This window comes from Phalaenopsis equestris, unplaced genomic scaffold (assembly GCF_001263595.1).
Source record: "Phalaenopsis equestris unplaced genomic scaffold, ASM126359v1 Scaffold000134, whole genome shotgun sequence".
In the NCBI taxonomy this organism is placed as follows: Eukaryota; Viridiplantae; Streptophyta; class Magnoliopsida; order Asparagales; family Orchidaceae; genus Phalaenopsis; species Phalaenopsis equestris.
Genome location: NW_018164576.1, coordinates 165,336 through 186,596, shown reverse-complemented (window position 1 = coordinate 186,596; position 21,261 = coordinate 165,336). Strand labels below are relative to the sequence as shown.

Genomic DNA, 21,261 nt, shown 5'->3' with positions numbered 1-21,261 from the left:
TACTTAAATAAGTTGGTCGGACATCTGCTTGTCAGTTGTAAATCTGCTTTGGTATGATTCAAATCCCCTCTGGCATAGTTTGGCCTTAAGGAGGTGGTACTCGAATTATTAGGCACATGAGGGATGGTCGGGGTTCGTATAATAGCCTCTGGACATTCCTTTTGAAAGAATTTTAGGGCAAAAGAAAAACAGGAATCGACACAAATCCAGAAAAAAAAAACTCAGAAATTTAAGGAGGTTCAACAAAGATGCCCACGTCCTCAGGAGCAGAGCGAATGTTTTCCTTCAATTCAGAAAAAGAGTACAAAATATACTAGGGTTTCAAAACAAGACACATATATAACCCTAGAGTACACTATATAATTACAAAATTACTCATGTACCATACTGTTTAGGCGTTGCCCCCACACCCCTAACCCACATAATGTAACTCATCCAATCAGACAGATGATTTCGCTCCACCCCACTCGCAAGCTCCACTCTGCTGGCTCACTCTGTTCCGCTCCAACATTTATCCTTTATCTAATACATGAGTTATAACTAACAATATATATATATATATATACATAGTACAGATGAAAGACAAAAGTGACAGGATAGATATTCTGAAAGAGAGGTGATAATTAAATGGTCACCTGATGCATCCCATCCGCTTGATTAATGATTGACGGTTGAAGATTTTGATGATACCCACGAGGCAGACATAGCCTACGGGCGTCAGCACATTAACAGTCATCTTCCTCCGTACTAATGATCTGTGACAGAAAAATGATTGGCGTGATGATTTTTTTAATTAAATATTAATAAACATAAATTTAAAATAAAAAAAACCAAAAAAATAAAAAGTAAATATAATGATGCAGCCATGACTATTTATGGAGATGAGAAGAAAGATAATAAAAGAAAATACAATAAAAATGGAAGAATAATTCAATAGAAATCATGTATTATAATGATAACTATAATATATTCCAATTATAAAGGAATGACACGTGATAATATCAATATGATAAAATGCAATGCACAAATAGTTCTAATGTGAAGAGACAAAAGAATATTTGTGGGAGCCACAATCAATAATGAGCATGTATAACAATAATAAATAGGGTCATATGCATAAGTACCACCCAATTCTTATAACATTACATATTTAAAATTACATATTTAAATAAATGTTACATATTCCTATTATAAAGCAATGACACACGTGATAATATCAATATGCTAAACTATAATAATCTTATAACTCTAACTTGAAGAAACTAAAGCATTCTCATAGGATCCACAATTAACATGAACCACTAAGTCTTAGGAGAATTATACTTTTTGAAATCATATATTAAAGAGTGGTGAATCAAAGTTCAATATAAACATCATCATGATTGTACATAAAAAATGTGTCAGCATTTATCTTGAAGAGATTTAATGGTCCAAAAGAGAAGAATTTGATGAAAACAAATCCACCGCAAGGAGAATTGTGGGGGTCCATCTCACTGGACGAGCCAAGTCATGTGAGCAAGGTGAACAATGCCAAAAACGACTGAGCAAAAAGGCAGGCAAGAAGACGATCGAGTGTTCCAAGCGTAAGCCATCCAACCAAAAATTTGATAAGGGAGTATTGAGCCAAGCGCTGCAAAAAAGCTGGCTTGATGTGATAGTATATCCCATAGTGGCCCAACCCAATGAAAGAGCCAATCCCACAACGTATCTATGTCCATCCAACGGAGACCCAAAAAACTCCTCACGAGAGATTGAAGATAGTCAACCAGGTAAGATCAACCAACTGAACATAGCGACCAAGCTCAACCAACCGTGTTTGAGCAGGTCAAACCAAATCAAATATGCTTCGTCAGTCGAGCTAGAGGGCAACCAGACCATACACTTATGCTGGTAAAATACTAGAAATACTCCCATACATACCTCCTTCCTATGTGGGTAACAATGTATTATCACTATCATACAACATCCTCTATAAATATAAGAGATATTTTATGATTGAACACTATATGCATAGAGAGAGAAAAATTGTCTTAATTATTTTTATCGAAATTTGGGAGCATTGGCCCGCCTTACGTCCACTGATTTCTGGGCCTCTTAAGTTGGATTATAGTTTGGGCTGACGGTCCTTTTAGATAAAAGCTGAAACTATTGCAGGCCAGCTAAGTCGTGTACTGAGGATTAACAGTCCAATATATTTCTTTCAGTTATATATATATATATATATATATATAATTTATGCATGAAATAATGCATTTAACTTTAAAAAAAAAAATAATAATAATACTTTTTATGTGATGCAAATAATTTCAATAGTAGACAGGTAAATATAAAAGTTTAGGTGCTAGAAATATAAATATATAGGAATTTTGATAATAAATAGAAATAAAAAATTTTAAGGTCATTTACATAAATACCACACAAATCTTATGTATTTATATATCTAACACCTAAAAATTCATATTTGTGTGCATATCACTAAAATCTACAGCTTCACAACAAAAATACTTTCAGCACTACAATTTTAAAAGTGAAATACATTTTTTTTCATGCAAAAGCTTATGATACCAAAGTGCTATTAGTGTAAATATGAAACTTTAGGTGTCAATATGTATTATGTATGTAAATTAAAAAATAATAATAATAAAATATTGGGAAAGGAGATGTTTCAAAAAAAATTCCATTTTTCAACGGTGTAGTGATGATTTATAATTTGGGTTATTTGTGATGGTTTAAAAATAAAATAAATCGTCACTTATAAACAATATATTTTTTTTTCCAACGATTTTAATCATTACCGACGTCTTTTGTGGTCGGTTAAAAGGAAATATATATGACCGCTATATCGAGTCGGTTATCCATGAACCTGCCATTTGGCGGGATGCTAACCGACACGTTTTTTAAACAGCGACGATTTTATCTGTCAGTAATAATTTAAATTACCAACTGTCTAGCGATGATTTATGTTGGGATTATTTGTGACGACCTAATTACAGAATTTTCGTTGTTTATTAACAACAATAGTTTTTCCAAAAATTTTTATTATTACCGACGAAATAAGCTGTCAGTTAGAAACAATATAATAACTGACGGTCATTTGTGGTTAGTTTTCTTCGAATCGTCATCTGGTGGGGTATTAACCGACGTTTTTTTGTAATAAGCAAAAAAAAAAAAACAAAAAAAACCCGAAGGTAATTGTATTAGGAACTAATGGATTTGAAGCAGTGTATAAGCCGTCAGAAATAGTCCATTATATCGCTAAAATCGTGGCTCTCCCCCTTCTAACCTAACCCCATCTCCGCTTGCTCCTCTCCCCCCGAAGCCCTCTCCTCTCCCTCTGAACCCCTCTCCTCTCCCTGAAACCCTCGCATGCCCTTCCATCCCTTCTATGTTTCTTCCAAAATCGTTGCATTCGTCGTCGAACCCTCGCGATTCAATCATTGAAGCTAGCTGGGAATGAAACTAGGGGACCACATATAGTGACCAGAAACTCCCATTGTTTTCCTCTTTTCGCTTCTCTCATTCCCGGAACTATCGAGGAAGGTAACTCCTTTTCATTTACCTTCATTTTTATTTTTTATTTCAAATATTTTTGAAAAATGTGTTTAGGGTTTAGGGTTTAACAACTAGGACCAAATATTTTCCTATTTTTGTTGGATTACATTAGAGATCAACTTTAAGCCCATATAGTATTGCTTTAGTTATGGATGCTCTTACTACACATTTATAGGAAGATTTACAATGATGAATGCTTTTCATCTGTGATATATTTCATGTGGATAAGACTAGGGAAAGTATTTAGAAAAACTGATGCATTTACGTGTGGCACGATCAAACCATTGTGAATTTCATAAAAATGAAAAATATGGGTTGTGGTTTTATCATGAATTTTTATATTTGAGTGAATTTGAAAATGGATGAAAGAGGGTGCTTGACTTGTAAATAGCAATGTTTTGGGTGTCATGTACGTAATCGCCCCAAAACTTAAATTTTGGAGGTTGACATTGGAGTCTAAAGGCCTTCCTTTGAGTAGATATGGAACTAAATACATGAAATGTAATTTTAGTAGTAATAGCTCCAGTAGCAGAGTTAAAACTACGGGTGATCAAATCATTAAAATTTGTGAACTTTTTAGATATCTTGGCTCTCTCGTTCAAAGTTTAGGTGATATAGATAGAGATTGATATAGATAGGGATTTGATTAGTAGATTTCAAGTTGGTTGGTTGAAGTGGAGGGATGCATCCAATCTATTATGTGATGGAAAATTATGCTTAGACTTAAAGGAAAATTTTATAAGATGATGGTGAGACCTACAATGCTTTATGACGCACAATGTTGGCCTTTAGATTAAAGGACTATTCGGTTGAAAGCAGGATTTAGGTAGAATGAGTTTCAATAAATTCTGCAAATCTTGAGGTACGAGCCAAATCTGGAATATGATTTAGTTTGAAAAATTATAATGGCTTGAAATTGATTTTAAGTTTGACTCGCACATGAAACTCATATTGAAATAAACACGCCGAGGTACAAGCTAAATTTTTTGATCGAATTTATTTAGAATGTACATGATCTCGACTAGAAGTCAGATCGTTTAACATCTTAGTAATGTTAGTCGTGTTAAAGAACATTAAACTATCGAGCATTTACTCGTAATTCCTTAATGCATCTCTCTCTAATTGTGTATTTCGTTGTAGCTACACCAACCCTCTCACAGATATATTTGTTTCATATTGTGTCTCCAATTGAAAAGCCAATCACAAACACAAGGATCCTCGTATCTGCAACTTTTAACTAGATTACTTGCATACCCTTAAACAGATTCTGAGAATGAAGTATTTCATATGGTGTAAAAGTTTCCATTTCTTACTCAAACGAGAAATTCAATTTTCATTTTGACAATGAAACTTTGATTTCCCATTGGCGGAAGAAATGAAAACTTTTACATCATATTGAAAACTTTTTCTCAAAATTTGTTTAGAGGCCTGAAAGTAATCTAGTAAAAGTCGTTGTTGAGATGCGAATATTTTGGTGAATCATTAGCTTAACATTTGTAAAGAAAAAATGAAAGAAATATAATCGTGAAAGAGTTGGTATAATTATGACGACAAACAAGATTAGAGATAAAATATGGATAAATGTTCACCGATTGTCGATCTTTGACTGCCCAAACAAATTTAGTAGGTTGTTAACGTTTTGACTTCGAGTTTAACAGTTGTCGATTCTAAAGAAATCCGTGTCAAAGTTAAAATCAGTTAATTTTCGAGTGATAATTGTTGTTTCATATTAAGAAAAAATAATTCGTAATATTTATTTAGGCTTTCTGATGTCTCTTTCTAATATTTTCTTCAACTGTAGCTACTCTGATCCTATTATGAGCATATTTGTTTTGTATTTTTTTTTTTCCAGCTATAAAGCCAACCATAGAACTAATCATTCTCATCCCCACAGCTCCTTACACGATTGATTGCACACATGAAAATATTTTCTTAAAAAAAGATATTTCATATGATGTAAGGAGTATTTACTGTTTCCTCATTTGTGAAATCTAATTTTCATTGTTAGAATGAAAATTCACTACAAAATCTAATTTGTCAATTCCAAGATGGAATTTCAGAAATTCACTTCAAAATCTAATTTTCCTCCTTTGTGAAGTCTAGTTTTCTAATATTGCCTCCAGTACATGTTTGGCTATATTTGGAAATTGTGACAGTGTCTTTGAGGCTTGGAGAGGATGTCTTTGTTTTGTTGCTTAAGGTTTGGGAATCCACAGACTGCCAGAAGAAGAGGTAGGAAACTAAGTAGAAGTGGTGATCGAGCTGTGGAGACATGAGGCCCTCCAAGCATGTTGGTGAGGCGCTCCCACATACGGAACACTAGCGGAGGCTGGTAAGATTTCATTTTTATATTTTTATATTTATTTCTTCAAAAACATATTTTCTCATTTCGTTTTTTTTACGTATTTTTTTATATATTTTTTTAATTAAGTTGCTTTGAAAAACCTCAAATACCACTTTGTGATGTTTTAAATATTTTAAAAAATAAATATCACAATTGGTCCCCACTAGGGATTAAACAAGTCGAGTTTAGCTCGAGCATCCTCAGCTTGAGGTTGATCATACAAAATATAAATTACCATTTCTTACACCTTTTTAGTAATTTAAAGATAAAAAACTTGAAATTCAATATATTTTGAGTATATTTTACATCAATTATTTTTTAAACGAGCTCGCTCATGAGCTAACGAGTGAAATCGGGGCTAGCTTGAGCTTAGCTTTCTAGCTCATCAAGCTCGGTTCACAAGCCACTTATCGAGCCGAGCTCGAACCGACTCACAAGCTGACTTGACTAAAACCCCTAGCCGCCACCATGATTATGTTGCCTCATTGGTGACTTCTTCCACTACTACATAAATAAAAAAATCAACTTATTTTTAAGATATTAAATATAAGCAATTTTATACTAAAATAAATATATAATAAATTTAAATTGAAGAATAAATAAAATTTCAATTATCCCCTAAATTAATGAAAAAGGAAGTAACTTTTGAAATGTTGAAGTCCACGAAAGAAAACAAACAATCCATGCAAAGCTCACATGTAGAACCAACATAAGAGAAAAATGGATAAAGAAATAAATAGAACTGCAAAACAACAAATGAGTTGAATTGCTCAATTAAACACATTTATGGCATTTCAAACAAATAATGATCTTCCGGCATGAAGTTGTAATGGACAAAGTTATAGACTTGATTAGAATTGTTCATATACAAGGTTAGAAATCAGAAATTACTGGAAAAACATTAAACTATTTCTAAGCATATGGCATGATAGAAGTGTTGAGATGTGGAGATAATTTTCTCACTTATTTGGCTTTCAAAGCCAAAACCAACTTCATGAATTTATTTCATTAGTTTTTTTTATACATATCTATACTCTCTATCTATTCTATACAAATATGTTACATGCCGTTCCATTTCATTCAACTAGCTTGTACAAGTTTCATACATAGCCATGATTCCTCAAGCAATGCATAAGGAGGTGATTGCATGATGTTGAGGAGGATCACTTATTTTTCTTTCTTCATTCAATGTATAACAGCTATCTTAATGGGCATCATAAAAAGAGAATTTTTTTTGTTGGTTGATCAACAACGAGCGCTAAGAGGTCAAATGTGATTGTTAAAATTTAAAAGCCTTCAAAAGAGAGAATTGATAAACTGCTACAGAACTGATGATCATTATTTTTTAGGAGAAGTATTGTTTTGATCACTTATAATTAGTGATTCTAGTATTTCTTAATTCTCCTCATATTATTAAATATAGATTGTTTACTCTTTTAACCGCCAAACCCTTCATTCGGCAGGAGCATCCCATTTTATTTGTAGTTGCCTAATTATAACAATTAAATATATTCTCTAGGAAAGAGGATTACCTTAAGCACCTTAATTTATCTTTGGACTTCAGGCCATTCACTCCTCCCATATTTCAATAAAGAGACTTTTTCATTTGCTATAATCACCCGTTGAGTCTAATTCATTCTATCCCATCTTTTCCAAGAATAAGGAAAAACAATTGGTGTGAAACACATTGTAGACGTCTACATTTTACTCCAAACATCTCCATAAATTACACGCAAAATTTTTAAATTTTTGTTTATAATTTCATGAAAGGTTCAATTTCAACAATTTTATGGATTTCAGAACTCGGTTTTTACTGCTTACGGTACACGAGTTCTCGCTGGAGCCAAGTGGTTCAAATATCACATCAAATAACCTCTAGATTATGAAACCCAGCGAAAGTGGCATCAGAGCAAAACTCTAAACTTTATGGTCTATATACCATACTGCACATCAAAAAATAAAAATAAAATTATACTTCCGTGAAATCTTCAAAAAATAATGTCAGGAATGAATCTAAAAAAATTATCACATCAAATAACCTCTAGATTATGAAACCCAGCGGAAGTGGCATCAAAGCAAAACCTCAAACTTTACGGTCTATATACCATACAGCACATCAAAAAATAAAATTAAAATTATACTTCCGTGAAATCATGAAAAAATAATGTCAGCAATGAATCTAAAAAAATTATGAGATCAATTTCAAAACAACAAACAATATATATATATATATATATATATAGCATTAATTGCAACATCAATCTACCAGTTTCATCAAAATAAATTTAAGGAGAGCTACAAACATCACTCAATGTTCATGCATTTGTATATTTAACAGAGCTTGTTTTTGAGCAGTACTAAGGATATGTTGACCCAATGTTTTTCAAAACAAAAAAAAATCTGGCAAAAATGCGCTATGAACTAAATAAAAAATAAATAAATGCAAAGCAGAACCTCACTAAAGTATCGCTTTCATTAAAAAAAAAATATATCACTAATAGAATCACGTCATCCTTTCTTTTCTTTTCTTTTTTTTTTTTGTTTTTTTGGTAGGCATCCTTTCTTTTCTTTTCTTTTTTTTTTTTTTTTTGACAGAAGGCAAATACAATTACTGAGAAAGAAACAATTCAAATATGTACACTAGCTTTGCATTGATCAGTACATAGCTACTGAAGCACAAAAGGGGCCATTTATATGGCAGAGAAAAAAAAAAAAAGAACAAGAATCAGCGAGGGGCGCATGAGATTATCAGGCAGAATCAGGTTATAACCACACTGCACCCAACAAAACTACCATCAAGCTTTCGATCCAATCTTCAGTTAGAAAAAACGTTGAAATGGTGTTAGTTGTCATTAACGTTGTGAAAGAAGTCAGCTCTCTACAGTTTGTATCTAATTGGTTCTGCGTTTTAGTTGGAGAAGATGACCTTGCAGGCTACATTGCTTTACCTGTTTCAGGTTTTGCTTGCATTGTGAATTCAGAATTCGAAGAAATAGAACATGAGGGGTTTCTGCAAACTTACATGTAATGCTGCTAATGTTGATAGGAGATCCCTGGATTGATCCAATAGAGCTTGTTCTTGAGAGGCAATTTTAGAGAGTTCTAATGCCAAGGAGCTTCTTCCTTCCACCTGTAGCAGTTTAATGCAGTGCTGACATTTAGGCCTCGTCTGGATAAGATTATCAAGTGATTTCTGTTTTATGGAAAGTTGTTAAGATATTCAATAATTAGTTTGACTTTTGTAGTTCTCTATAATTGTTGTTTACCAAATTTTATACTCCATTTAAGATTGTTATTTCTTGTTGTTTAAAAAAAAAAAAAAACTGTTTTTCTAAGGTTATTTTTAAACCGATTTTTATGATAGCATGAGTCCAACCAAATGAGGATTTAGATGTGAATCCCTTATCGAGATGGTAAAGTTCGAAGAAGAATTTGACTTTATTTATCAAAGGTTGTTTAATTAAAAAGATGAAATGCAGGGGGAGCTGAATTTCAAAGCATGTAATCTTCCATTATTCCTAAAAGATTAAAAAATTCATGGTATGTTAATTGGAGAATATATTATGACTATCTTTAATATATATTCCTAACTGATTAAAAAAAAAATTCGCTAAAAGTAGCCACCACAAAACAAGCCACGAACAGTCCTGAATTGATGAAAAAAATGAACTTGCCATGAAAAGAAGGCCAATTAGCCATGAAAGACTCGCAACAACATGGAGCTAAGCGGCCACAATAATTCGGGGACATCAGCCATGAATTATTTTGACCAAATGAGAGTACACATTCAAGTAAGCTCCTCATCAGTAGTTGTCAGTAGGTTTGGTCAAAAGGTGGATGCCTCTTATGTCTTCGCCACTTTCAAACCACACATGCAGCCACAAGCACACACTATGAGCGAACAAAGCAGCTCTACTATAGCCATGTCGATCTGGTCCATCCCAATTTTTAAATTCATCATTTTAGTACTTTCAATCAAGTTGACAGCTCAGCTTTGTTTTTAGGAGCTTAGCGTCACACACTGCCAATTCGAGAGGGTTCAGCCATATCCTTTCAACTATGGAAAAGAATTTCTAGAGAAGATCAAAAAGGAAAAATATCAACCTAAGAGACTTCAGAAGGTTCCAATACATCCCAGAGAATGTTGGAAGGCGAAAGCTTGTAGACAAACTCTAGATTAGTCATAAAAAGCTCTAGAATCATGTTTATGTAGGGAATAGTATAGAACCATCTAGAAACTAAAATATTCTAGAGTAATTTAGAAAGATCTAGGCCTTGAGAAAGGACTAAAAATAGGGTCCCTTTCCCTCATTTGGAACCAACGAAAGGTCTCCAATTAACCAAGTGTGTAAAACTTTCATTCCTTAGTGAAGTGTTCATTTTTCTTTCAACAGCTTCTCCTCTGTTGTGTTTCCAATCCACACGTTGTGAGGGTTAGGCTGACTTAGTACTTAGAAGAGTGTCAGGGCCGCACGTGTGACTTCAGAGAACTATCATAGACAAACTTCTCTTAAGATGGTTTAGCCATATCGCTTCAACCATGGAAAATAAAATTCCAAAGAAGACCAGAAAGAAGAAGATCAACCAAAGAGACTCTAGAAATTTCCACCACAGTAACTTGAAAGAGTGCCAAGGCCGCACTGGTGACTTGAGAGAAGCTTGTCCGTGACCCTAGGAAATAACATCAATTGAAAAAAATTATACTCAATCAAGTAGGGTTTTCAAAATCCAGCCAAAACAGCTAAAAGTTGCATGAACTGTAATGGCATATGATGGTACATATGTGACATCAAATTTGCAAGGTTGCAAGTAGAACGAACCGTTGCCAAGGATGGTTCAGCCTAATAATCAAGTCAAGCATTAGGACCTATAAGCATGATGTTAATCTATTTGGGTTAACTGACAGCACACAAAATTTTTAAATAGGGGGCAAATGGAGAAGTTATACCCAAGCATTACGCAAAAATGTAATCAGTTGTTTCAAGTTCAAGAATTAAGTCAAAAATGTTATCCAATGACAATTAATGTTTTGGTTGGGTCTATTAGGGTGGTCGCCGAGCTCATGTCTAGGTCTAGTAGTTAGTTGCTAACTCAAGATTAAGAAGTTTCCTAGCACATTTCACATAAATTATAGAAGTTTCAGCAGCATGCCTTTTAAGTTTAATCAGTTGAACATGGGTAAAGAAACGGCTAAATTTGCAAAAATCCAGTAGCAATATTTTGATGAACTCGTCTGTGACAATTATCTTGATCAAGTTAGAGAGTGCAAGTTCATTGCAATATTATCATCCTTAAGTCAGACATGTATTTGTAATACAGGTGTAACTAAGCCAAGCCAATTCATGAGCTAGCTCAATAAGTGGCTCATGAGCTAACAAGCCAAGCTCAAGTCAACCCAAGACTCGGCTCGTTAGCTCATGAGCCGGCTCATTCAAAAAAAATATCATATAAAATATATTCAAAATATATTAAATATAAAGACTTCATCAATAAATTATTAAAAATGCTTTAAAATATTATTTTATATTTTATATCAACTTATTTTCCATTATTTATCTCCTAAATGCTCATTTTATTCGTCATTTTATCATAACAATAACTTGAATTAGTAGTATTTTTCCCTTCTATAATAAACAAGTCTGTGAGCTGGCTTGAACTCGTAGAATTAAGCTCGAGCTCGAGCTCGATTAATTAACCAAGCTCAACGAAGTGTTACTTGAACTCAACTCAACTCATTTACATCATGCTTATAGGATTAACAAATTTTATAGTATCTCTAACCTACGGTGCATTTTGAATCCATTTTGCCTAATTTTAAAAACAAATTGTCATACAAGATGGATTCAAAATGCACCGTAGATTAGAGATACTATAAAATTTGCTAAAAACTAGGCATATTGTCATTTTTCAAAATTAAGTGAGAAGCTTGAAGAGAAGAAATTAAAGCAAGAAAATTGTAAAGAGAAAAAAAAGGCAATATAAGTTGAGCAATGACCTTTGACAAAATCGTGTATACTGACGCTCCTATAGCGTGCATGACATCTACTGCTGACCCAACAGCATCTTTCACATCTTGGAAATCTGCCTGAAAAGAAGAAAACAATCATAATATATAGTTGTTGATTTTTTTGCCATACCAGATTACCTAGACATTTTATATTGGACATAAATTATAGAGATGCTCACCCTTGCTCCACTGACAACAGGAAGGCGCAGAGTGCTAGCCTCTAGCGCTTCAATCGCTCCTGATAATGAACTTGAATGTTCTCTATCCAGATGAGAAAACTCTTCCAGAAAGACCTTCTACATGGTTCATGCAAGTTTTTGTGAGTCAATTGAATACATTTTTTTCAGAAAATTATACTAGGGGAGGAATGTACATTTGTGTTAATTATGACCAGTTCCAGCATACAAGTGTAAGAATATTATAATAAATTACTATCAAAACAATCAAAACACCAAACAGAGAACCTTAATATGAGATTGTTGATCAAATATTCTGTTCTCTAATCTAAAACAAATAAAGAGATAATCCATCAATAAAATGCTAATAATGATTTAGTTACCTTGTAGGTTATCGGGTGTAGGCATTTGAAACTTAAGAAGCGATGAAGTGAAGGAGAAAACATAATTAGATATCCAGTTGCCAACCTTGATCAATAAAGCTGAACGGAGCAAGGGCATAATGATATGGCATAAGGTTCTTATTTCTTATGGTTGATTTAATTTCCCACCTTTAAAAGTGTCAGACTACCTTGTAATGAAAATGAATCAACCCATGCATGAGAAAACAAATATTTCAAATTCAAATTGTTGATTATGAGATGAAGGATTCAATAACCACAATTGAGAAGATAAATGTTGTGAGGATCATAGTATTAGCAAAAATTTTGTGAGGATCATAACATACCAAGTCAGAAGACATAGTTATGGAAACAAACTAAAGAGAGGCTTACCCATTTGTCTTTTATAATTTTAAAAAGAATTTAACATCTATTTAAAAAAAAAAATCAAAGAAAAATACATGGGAGTTTTTCAAATGGATGGAAGTCAATTAAGTCTAATAAGACAGGAGGATTCTTGATAAAGTTTAAATAATCTTCATGAAATTACTTTTAGACAATATCCTGTCAAAAGACTTGAGGTAATTCCCTCAATAAGCATAATTATATATCAATCTCTCAAAAAAATATAAAAAGACAATTCATAAGATATTCTAGTGATCACCTTTCTGAAATGAAAGTTTATTCTATGGTATTATTTAGTAAAATCACTTCTATATGTATGGAATTACCTGAAAGTGTTGCTTATTTATGAAGAAATATGTTTCTTGAATATCTTGCAACGCATATTAGCTTGGGTAGCTTCGCCTATCAATAAGTTCTACCTTCCCCTTCTTGCTCGTTTGAGAATAGAAATAATGTCCTTTGTGTTTGGCACCTCCCATCGGACTAGTGGGCCCACCTTTTACTAATAAAAGCTAAAGGATCCAATACCTTAAGGCCTTCTTTGACGCTGTGGTACAGCGTCATTCCGGACAGAAGAACGCTGAAAAACGCATGGTCACTGTCTTGTACAGCAGCGTCGCCGGAAGTTCATCGAACGGAATGTCATTTTCTCCTCGTTTCATATTGCGATATCTTCACAGCTTCGGCCCCCAGTTCCCTCCGTTCTACTGTTTCGCAAGTGAAAGTGTCCAAAATAGCCATCATCTTCAAAAATCATGTGCAACGGCTTTATACAACAAATAGTAGCAGTCCTGAAAGCTATTGATTATCAAAAGCAGGGGTGGAGTCATGATCATTTTGAGCACCCTGCAACTTTCAAAACCTTTGTCATGGATCCAAAGAACAAACATGAGATCATAGATGATCTGATCGCGTTCAGCCACGGAAAAGAGTTTTATTCCCGTATCGGCAAGCTATGGAAAAGAATATATCTCCTCTACGGCCAACCCAAAGTCGACGAATATCGAAACCATGGCTAATCTGCGCGACTACAACGCCTAAGACCTCGAGCGCACCGTGGTCCAGAACAACTCTGCTTTACGAAAGTGGTTACTTGAGATAAGCGTGAAGTGATTATCATCATTGAGAACTTGGATTGCACCCTCGAACTATCTGGCAAGAGGAAGGAGATAAGAAGATTGGAATAGAGGAGACACCATGGAGAATAAGATTATTTTTTCAGGGCTTCTCAATTTCATCAACGACCAATGGTCGGCATGGGGCGGAGAGAGGGTGGTAGTTCTCAACAATTTTGTGGAGAACCTAGATCCTACGCTGATAAGGAGGGGGAGAATGGATCGCCGCATTGGGCTTTCCAACTGTGAATTTGAAAGGTTTAAGGTTTTGGCTAGAGACTATATAGGGATCAAAGTGCATGTTCTGTTTAAAGAAATACGGACGTTGATGGAGGGGAGAAATATAATGTTGGCAGATGTGGCTGAGAATCTTCTGCAGAAGAAGGTCACAGAAGTCACGAGAACTGTGGAGGTTTGTCTCAAGAACTTGATTCAAACTCTAATGGAAGCCAAGTTGAAATCGTTGAAAGGGGAATAGGAGATAATGGAGACCATGGCGGCTTAAGGTGAAATAGGATGTGACGCCAATAGCTCGTGCATCTCTGAGCGCATGGAGATGTAGAGAAGCAAGGCTATGAGATGAGGGATATTTTAGTCTTTTGTGTTTGAAAAACTAAGAGTAATAATGAACAGAACTTTCTTCTCAAATGGGTTATCACTTTTAATAACCAGAACTTAATATCAATGTTTTATATTGAAGCAGCTTTTAAAGGAGCTTTTATAAAAGATGAAGCTCTCTCAAATGAATCCTAAGTTCCATTATTTCAAGCAAAAGTCATTCATAAATACCTCCATACAACAGCCACAAATTGCTTCCTTGGCATTTTTCTTTCTTCCTTAGTTTTTATTCGTCATTATGTACAAGAAGCCCCAAAAAAATCCTCTTTTCTCCATTGGTTTCCTATGCCTAAGCATTTCATGTAGTACAGTGTCAAGCAAAGAGGAAATTGAGCAGTCAAAAAAGAGAGCTCTGGAGGTATTCAAAATCTCATTTATGGGTTCTGGAGGAGTAAAATATAAGGATTAATGGTAAGAAACACAAATCAATCTTGACCTTGTGCTATCTATGTAAGGACTGTATCATCCAAGCATTGATAGCCTAACTAAAATATACAAAGTAAAAACCTACCTGTACAAAGCCTCAATAGATCAAAAGTTGGACTATTAAAAGGAATCCTTAGATATAAATAACACCCAAAGGTCTCGTCTGATCGTCTCCTTAAAAAGACATTTTATCCCCTTAGCAATGCAATCCTTAATCTCCACTTCTAGACTCCTAGTCTCCTTTCAATCTAATTTTATAAGTAGTAGAAGAAAATGTCTATGAAGAGAAGAGAGTACAGAGAAGAAAGAAGGTAATTTGCAAGAGGAAAAAGTACGTGATTTAAGGTTCTTCACAAGCCTTCAAACAACAATTCCTTATATACAAATCAATTATCCTAGATACCTCTTTGCTTTAACTTACTTTCCAAGAAATCATGGTGATGCAGAAGCTTCCCGTACAAATATTTCTGCGGTACTATAGTTACTACAATACTGCAGGATTCACTTTGCGCCATCCGGCAAACCGCAAATCTATGGTTTTCCTTCTGTCCAACCATCATTCAAACTTGCTCCCTCCTGGATTGCATCCTATCCTGTTGTCCTCGCTTGCTGTGCCCTAGCACCGGACAGCACTCCGCTTGTTGTCCTGCAGTCCACCGCCCATCCTCTTCGCTACCTGTTAATGTACAAATCCCTTCGCTTCGATGCCAACGCAATTCCAGCCTCTCCTTTTTTCAAAATCAGAAGGAAGAGTAAAGAAACATTTAGGAGATTTTGGAGTTTTATTTGGCTTGCTAAACTTTTTAATATTATTTTAAAAAATTAAAAAGATGCTTGAGGAGTAGAAGAAGAGTATTTTGGTCCTTATTTTTAAATATAAAGGCGATGAACAAGATTGTGAAAATTATAGAGATATAGTTGTTGTGTCATACTTTAAAATTATAGAAGAGGGTAACTGAACACAGGTTAAGACGTATTATAAAAATTTCTCATAATAAGTTTGGATTTTTGTCAGGTAGGTCTACTATGGAAGCTATATATTTATTGAGAGGCATAATGAAGAAGTACATAGAGGATAAGGAGGATCTACATATTTATTGAGAGGTTTGATGCAGAAATACAGAGAGAATAAAAATGATCTACATATGATTTTTTATTTATTTAGAAAAAGCTTACAATAAGGTTCCAAGAGATGTACTTTGGAGAATTCTAGAAAAAAAAAAGTGTTGATATAACTTATATTCAAGTCATTAAAGATATGCATAATAGACGTGTTTCTTGTGTTTGAACAAAAGGAGGATTGACCAATTATTTTTCTATTTTAGTCGGATTATATCAGGGATCGGCTTTAAGCTCATATCTTTTTGCTTTAGTTATGGATGCTCTTACTGGACATGTACAACAAGATGTATCTTGGTGTATGTTTTTCGTTGATGATATCATTCTTGTGGATAAAACTAGAGAAAGAGCTTAGGAAAAACTTAAATTATGGAGGTCTATGTTGGAATCTAAAGGACTTCGCGTGAGTATAACTAAAATTGAATACATTGAATGTAATTTTAGTAGAAGTAGCTCTACTGACAGAGTTGTAACTATGAGTGATTAAATTATTAAAAGGTGTAAACGCTTTAGATATCTCGAGTCTATTGTTCAAAGTAATGGTGATACAAATGGGGATGTTATTAGTAGAATTTAGGTTGGTTGGTTGAAGTGGAGGAATGTTTCGAGCATATTGTGTGATACAAAAATGCCGCTTAGACTGAGAGGAAAATTTTATAAAATGGTGGTGAGACATGCAATGCTCTATAGCGCAGAATGTTGGCGTTTAAAAGAGAAGCATAAAATTAAGTGTTGTCGAGATGAGAATGCTTAGGTGGATGAGTGGCTTTACACTTAAAGACAAAATGTGAAATGAATATATCCGTGATAAGGTTGGTGTAGCTCTTGTGGTGGACAAAATTAGAGAGAGTCGTCTTAGATGCTTTGGTCACATTAAACGTCGACAATCTGATCATCTGATTAGCAAAGTAGATGCTTTAGATTCGATTAATGTTAAGAAAGTCATATGTAGACCTAGAAAAACTTGGGCATATTGTCCTAGAAAAAGAGGTAGACCTAGAAAAACTTGGGCATATTGTATAAAAAATGAACTTAATTTATTAGAATTAAATGAACATATGGCATTCAATAGGACGCAATGGAGAAAAAGGATTCATGTAGCCGACCCCACTGGCTTCTTCTTCTTGTTGTTGTTGTTGAATAAAATAGTTAAGATCCCAAAGCAACACTATATAAGTTTAAAATCTAGAATTATCACAAATTATTGGATAAAAAATGAGTAAAATTGTCTATGATATTTTGCAAATATAACGATCTCACAAATTTACTGTCTAACGATTAAAGAAGACAACAATATGCAACAATGACAGTAATACCACCTTATATCATATGTTTAGCATATTTAGCGTCACTAATGCTCATCTCAAATAATATAGCAAAAAGACGCACAAGGTTATGGCCTCTGCTGACGTGCTCTCTTCTTTTATGTCCTTTATCTTTAAGATAAATGGTTTTATAGTATGGCAATAATATAATGACTTAAAAATGATTTTTGATATAATTTGGAGTCTATGGAAGCGATTAATGCCTATTTTTTCCATATAATTCCATGTTATTATGCGTTGTGGCAAAAATTCGCCTGGATAAAGAGTAAGTCATAAAGGATGGTCATGGAAAACATGGTCTTGTTTGGTTCTCATCATATTTTATATAGGGATCAACCTAATGCAAGTTTCTGGCATTCAGGCAAAAGTTTATCAAATCAAAGAGTTGGCAATACAATTTTAAAACAGGATCCAAAGGGTGTTGGGTCTAGTCCGCACCTTTTGATGTTCAACAGATTTGTTTAAGGTTTCAGATCTTCCATCCTGTATAGTCTTACTATTATTTAATCTTCACGTAAGAGACATCCAATGTATTAATGTATATGATAGAAACAGAATTAAAAGATTTTGCTCCCCTATCATAGAGATATCAAATAGAGCTTGATGCCTGACATGAACTGTACAATGAGACCGTGATCACTTTCTCTCTTATTCGCTGCGAACTTAGCCCTCGCTTGTGTTATCCATATGCTTTTATTTTTGTGATAGTTTTCAAGAAGTAGACAATTGGATCTTCATCCTTGTGCTTTCTTTTGCATATATCTGAAAATACTAAATGATTTCATAGACGTTGCTTCCAATATGTGATGATCCATAGTCATGAAGTCTGCTTGAACCTTGGGTAAAATGGATTCTTTTCACTTAATGCTAGTAGATTTCTTATCCATATAGCTTTGTCCTATATAGATATTGTTTCCCACAATTCAAAACAAGCCAAATTTACAGTAAAAAAAAATTCCAGTACAGTTTGCAAAATATCAGATGTGTGTCGGAGGGTGTCAAAGTAGTGCATGTGTCCGACACAACACCATCACTATTCAAAAGTATTCGTGCTTCATGGGTTTTGAATTGTTTGGTTCATAAATTTAGTTAGCCCATGCAAGAATTAAAAATCTCAAAATCATGTAAATTTTGTTCATAATTTTATGTAATTTTTCATTATCATAAAGCTTAGTTATTAGCATAATTACCGTAATGGAGCAAGCTCCTTTGTCGAACAGCAAGTGACATTTTAAAACCTTGAATTTAAAAATATCTTTTTGTTTCCTGATAAAAATTTTTAAGTAGCTAAACCGGTCTAAAAATAATGGAAAATAACTTTACAATCCCTTGAAAGAAATGACATTTTTAAGGGATAATAAATTTCTTTTAGCTTTATATAATTCATGGTATATGGGGATTTGCACCTTGTTTCTTAATTAGGGATCATACTCATCATTAGGTATGAGTTTAATGTAGAACATATTCAGGTCTAAGATTTCCTAAAGTGATTATGATTGCATCAAAATCATACACAACAACAACAACAAAAACAACAATCCTTTATCCCACTTAGTGGGGTCGGTTACATGAATCACATTTCTCCATTGCATCCTATTGAGTGTCATATTTTCATTTAATCAAACAAATATTTGTAATTCACTAACACACAATTAAAACATATATTTGTTTCCATTTGGTGAGAGTTAGGAGTAAAATTTTCCCCAAAATAAAAATTTAGTGGTCATGCAAATAAAACAGCCAAGAAATTTAGGATAAATAAAATTACAAGGTGATCTAAATTTATACCACAACCAAAAAGATTTGACTATAAAGTTTCAATCAAATTCAGAGCCTATTTGGGGCAGCTGTTGATTATTTATAATCTGTTGATAAGCAGATTATTCTGATAATCTTAATCTGCAGATTATCAAAATAAGATGGCTTACTGTTTGTGGTGGTTTATTGGTAGTTATGTGGTAGTTATTGTTTATAAATGACATTTCTGCCCATGTCTGGTAAAACTGTTTGAAACAGAACTTATTCAGAATAACTTATTGGTAGTACAGAAGCATAAAATCATCACAAATCAGTTCGAAAAGATGACAAACAATTCTCACACTCTCGTTAATATCAGAAAAAATAAAAAAAAAATAAAGACAAATACAAGTACAATGAGAAATATTAAAATATTTAATTTCAAACTCTGCCACCCATACCAACAACAGTGTTCAAATTTGTTCATAAAAATAAAAATAAAAATAATGACACAAAGGAATTATGTAATTCGGTCAAAGAACTACATCCACAGTAAGACATCGAACATGTTTTATTATGCAATTGTGTACGGTTACATAGTTATGATTCTCAAGGGAGAACACTATAACTAAAGTACATGTGTAACAATAAAGCAATAGACATCTTTCATATACTGACTGAATGATATTGAAAGACATTCAACTGAAGTGCAGGTGTGATAATAAAGCAATACACATCTTCTCATACATGTCGTGGAATCCAATTCCACCCGAAGCAACTGCCAAGTGTGACAATAATTTTCTTCATTGTCAACTACAAATATGCATTTCCATCATTTAGATAAGTAAACGAGATACTCATATCTACAGTCATCATCATAACCATAATGAATATTCTTAAAAAAAATATAATCATGAGGTTAAAAAATCAATGCAAACCGTAGCTCTAAAGACCAATACAACTCGTAGCTCTAGCATATAAGCACTGTATTTTCTCTCTACCCTCAGCAACAAAGGAAGCCAGAAAACCCCATAAAAATATACCAACCCGATGCTCTAAAACCCAAACAGAAATAATTCATCAACACAGAAATGAAAGTGAGACAATTCATGCACTAAAGAGCAGCATTCAAAGAATTGTGAGTTCTATATGTAAATGCCCCATGATATATTTTTTAACAGAAGAGCAGAGTATCAAAAGTGTACAGCATTCAAAGAATGCCCCATTCCATAGATAGTTTGCAACTCATCTCAACACCAACGTCATACACATAGGACTCCAAGGCCAATAAACTTCCCATTATACAACTGAGCAACATTTAAAGAAATGCCCCATGATATATCCTCTAACAAAAGAGTGGAATGCATGTAAATGCCCCATTATAGAGTGGAATGTATGTAAATCTTCCATTAAATTTTCTGCTAACAGTGAATAGCATTTGCATTGGAAATGAAGTAGTAGATATTGTTTCTTCTCCACAAATAACAAGAATTCAAAATATTTTCATGCATCGCAGTCAGAAAATAAATCCCAAGCATTCCAAAATTCCAATTTTCCAATTCCAACATTTCGAACCATGAAATTTAACATAGGAACAGGAAGAAAAAATTTTCCAAATGGGCCCATCACCAACCAGCTGAAGCCCATATATAAGGGTATACCCAAACTCATATGAACAGAAATACTCACAGAACAATATAACAGGTGCAGTGGAACACATATCCAATGTATTCAAGGGATTTGCTCACTCATCTGGCATTCTTCTGATATTTCCAAAAAAAAAAAAATTCGAAAGTACACTGGAACACATATCCAATGCATTTCAAAATATCCAGCAAAGGCATCCTCAAGAAAACCCTAAACTATTAACTGAATCTTGCAAAAAAAAAAAAAAAGAGAAAGACAATTGAATCGATGTTCGCAAGGAGAATGGTCCCAAGGAGAAGATCAAGCCATAAAACCAACCAAAAATCATAGCAGCACATAGGGGTGTAAACGAGTCGAACACGAGCTGAGCATGGCTCGCTCGAGCAATCTCAGCCCGGAGGGAGCCCTGC

General features: G+C 33.8%; 1 protein-coding gene across 2 annotated transcripts in view; it reads right to left on the bottom strand.

The window, feature by feature from the left end:
• Positions 1-8,498: 8,498 nt before the first annotated feature.
• The window catches only part of LOC110021346 (QWRF motif-containing protein 2-like), a 27,740-nt gene continuing 14,977 nt past the window's right edge, over positions 8,499-21,261 (bottom strand). For both annotated transcript variants that reach the window (XM_020719804.1, XM_020719805.1), the window contains exons 4-7: positions 12,083-12,199; positions 11,892-11,981; positions 8,919-9,026; positions 8,499-8,844 (exon numbers count right to left, since the gene is read on the bottom strand). In XM_020719804.1, the coding sequence (XP_020575463.1) occupies positions 8,788-8,844; positions 8,919-9,026; positions 11,892-11,981; positions 12,083-12,199 (372 nt within the window). In that variant the 3' untranslated portion in view covers positions 8,499-8,787. The remainder of the gene's footprint in view (positions 8,845-8,918; positions 9,027-11,891; positions 11,982-12,082; positions 12,200-21,261) is intronic.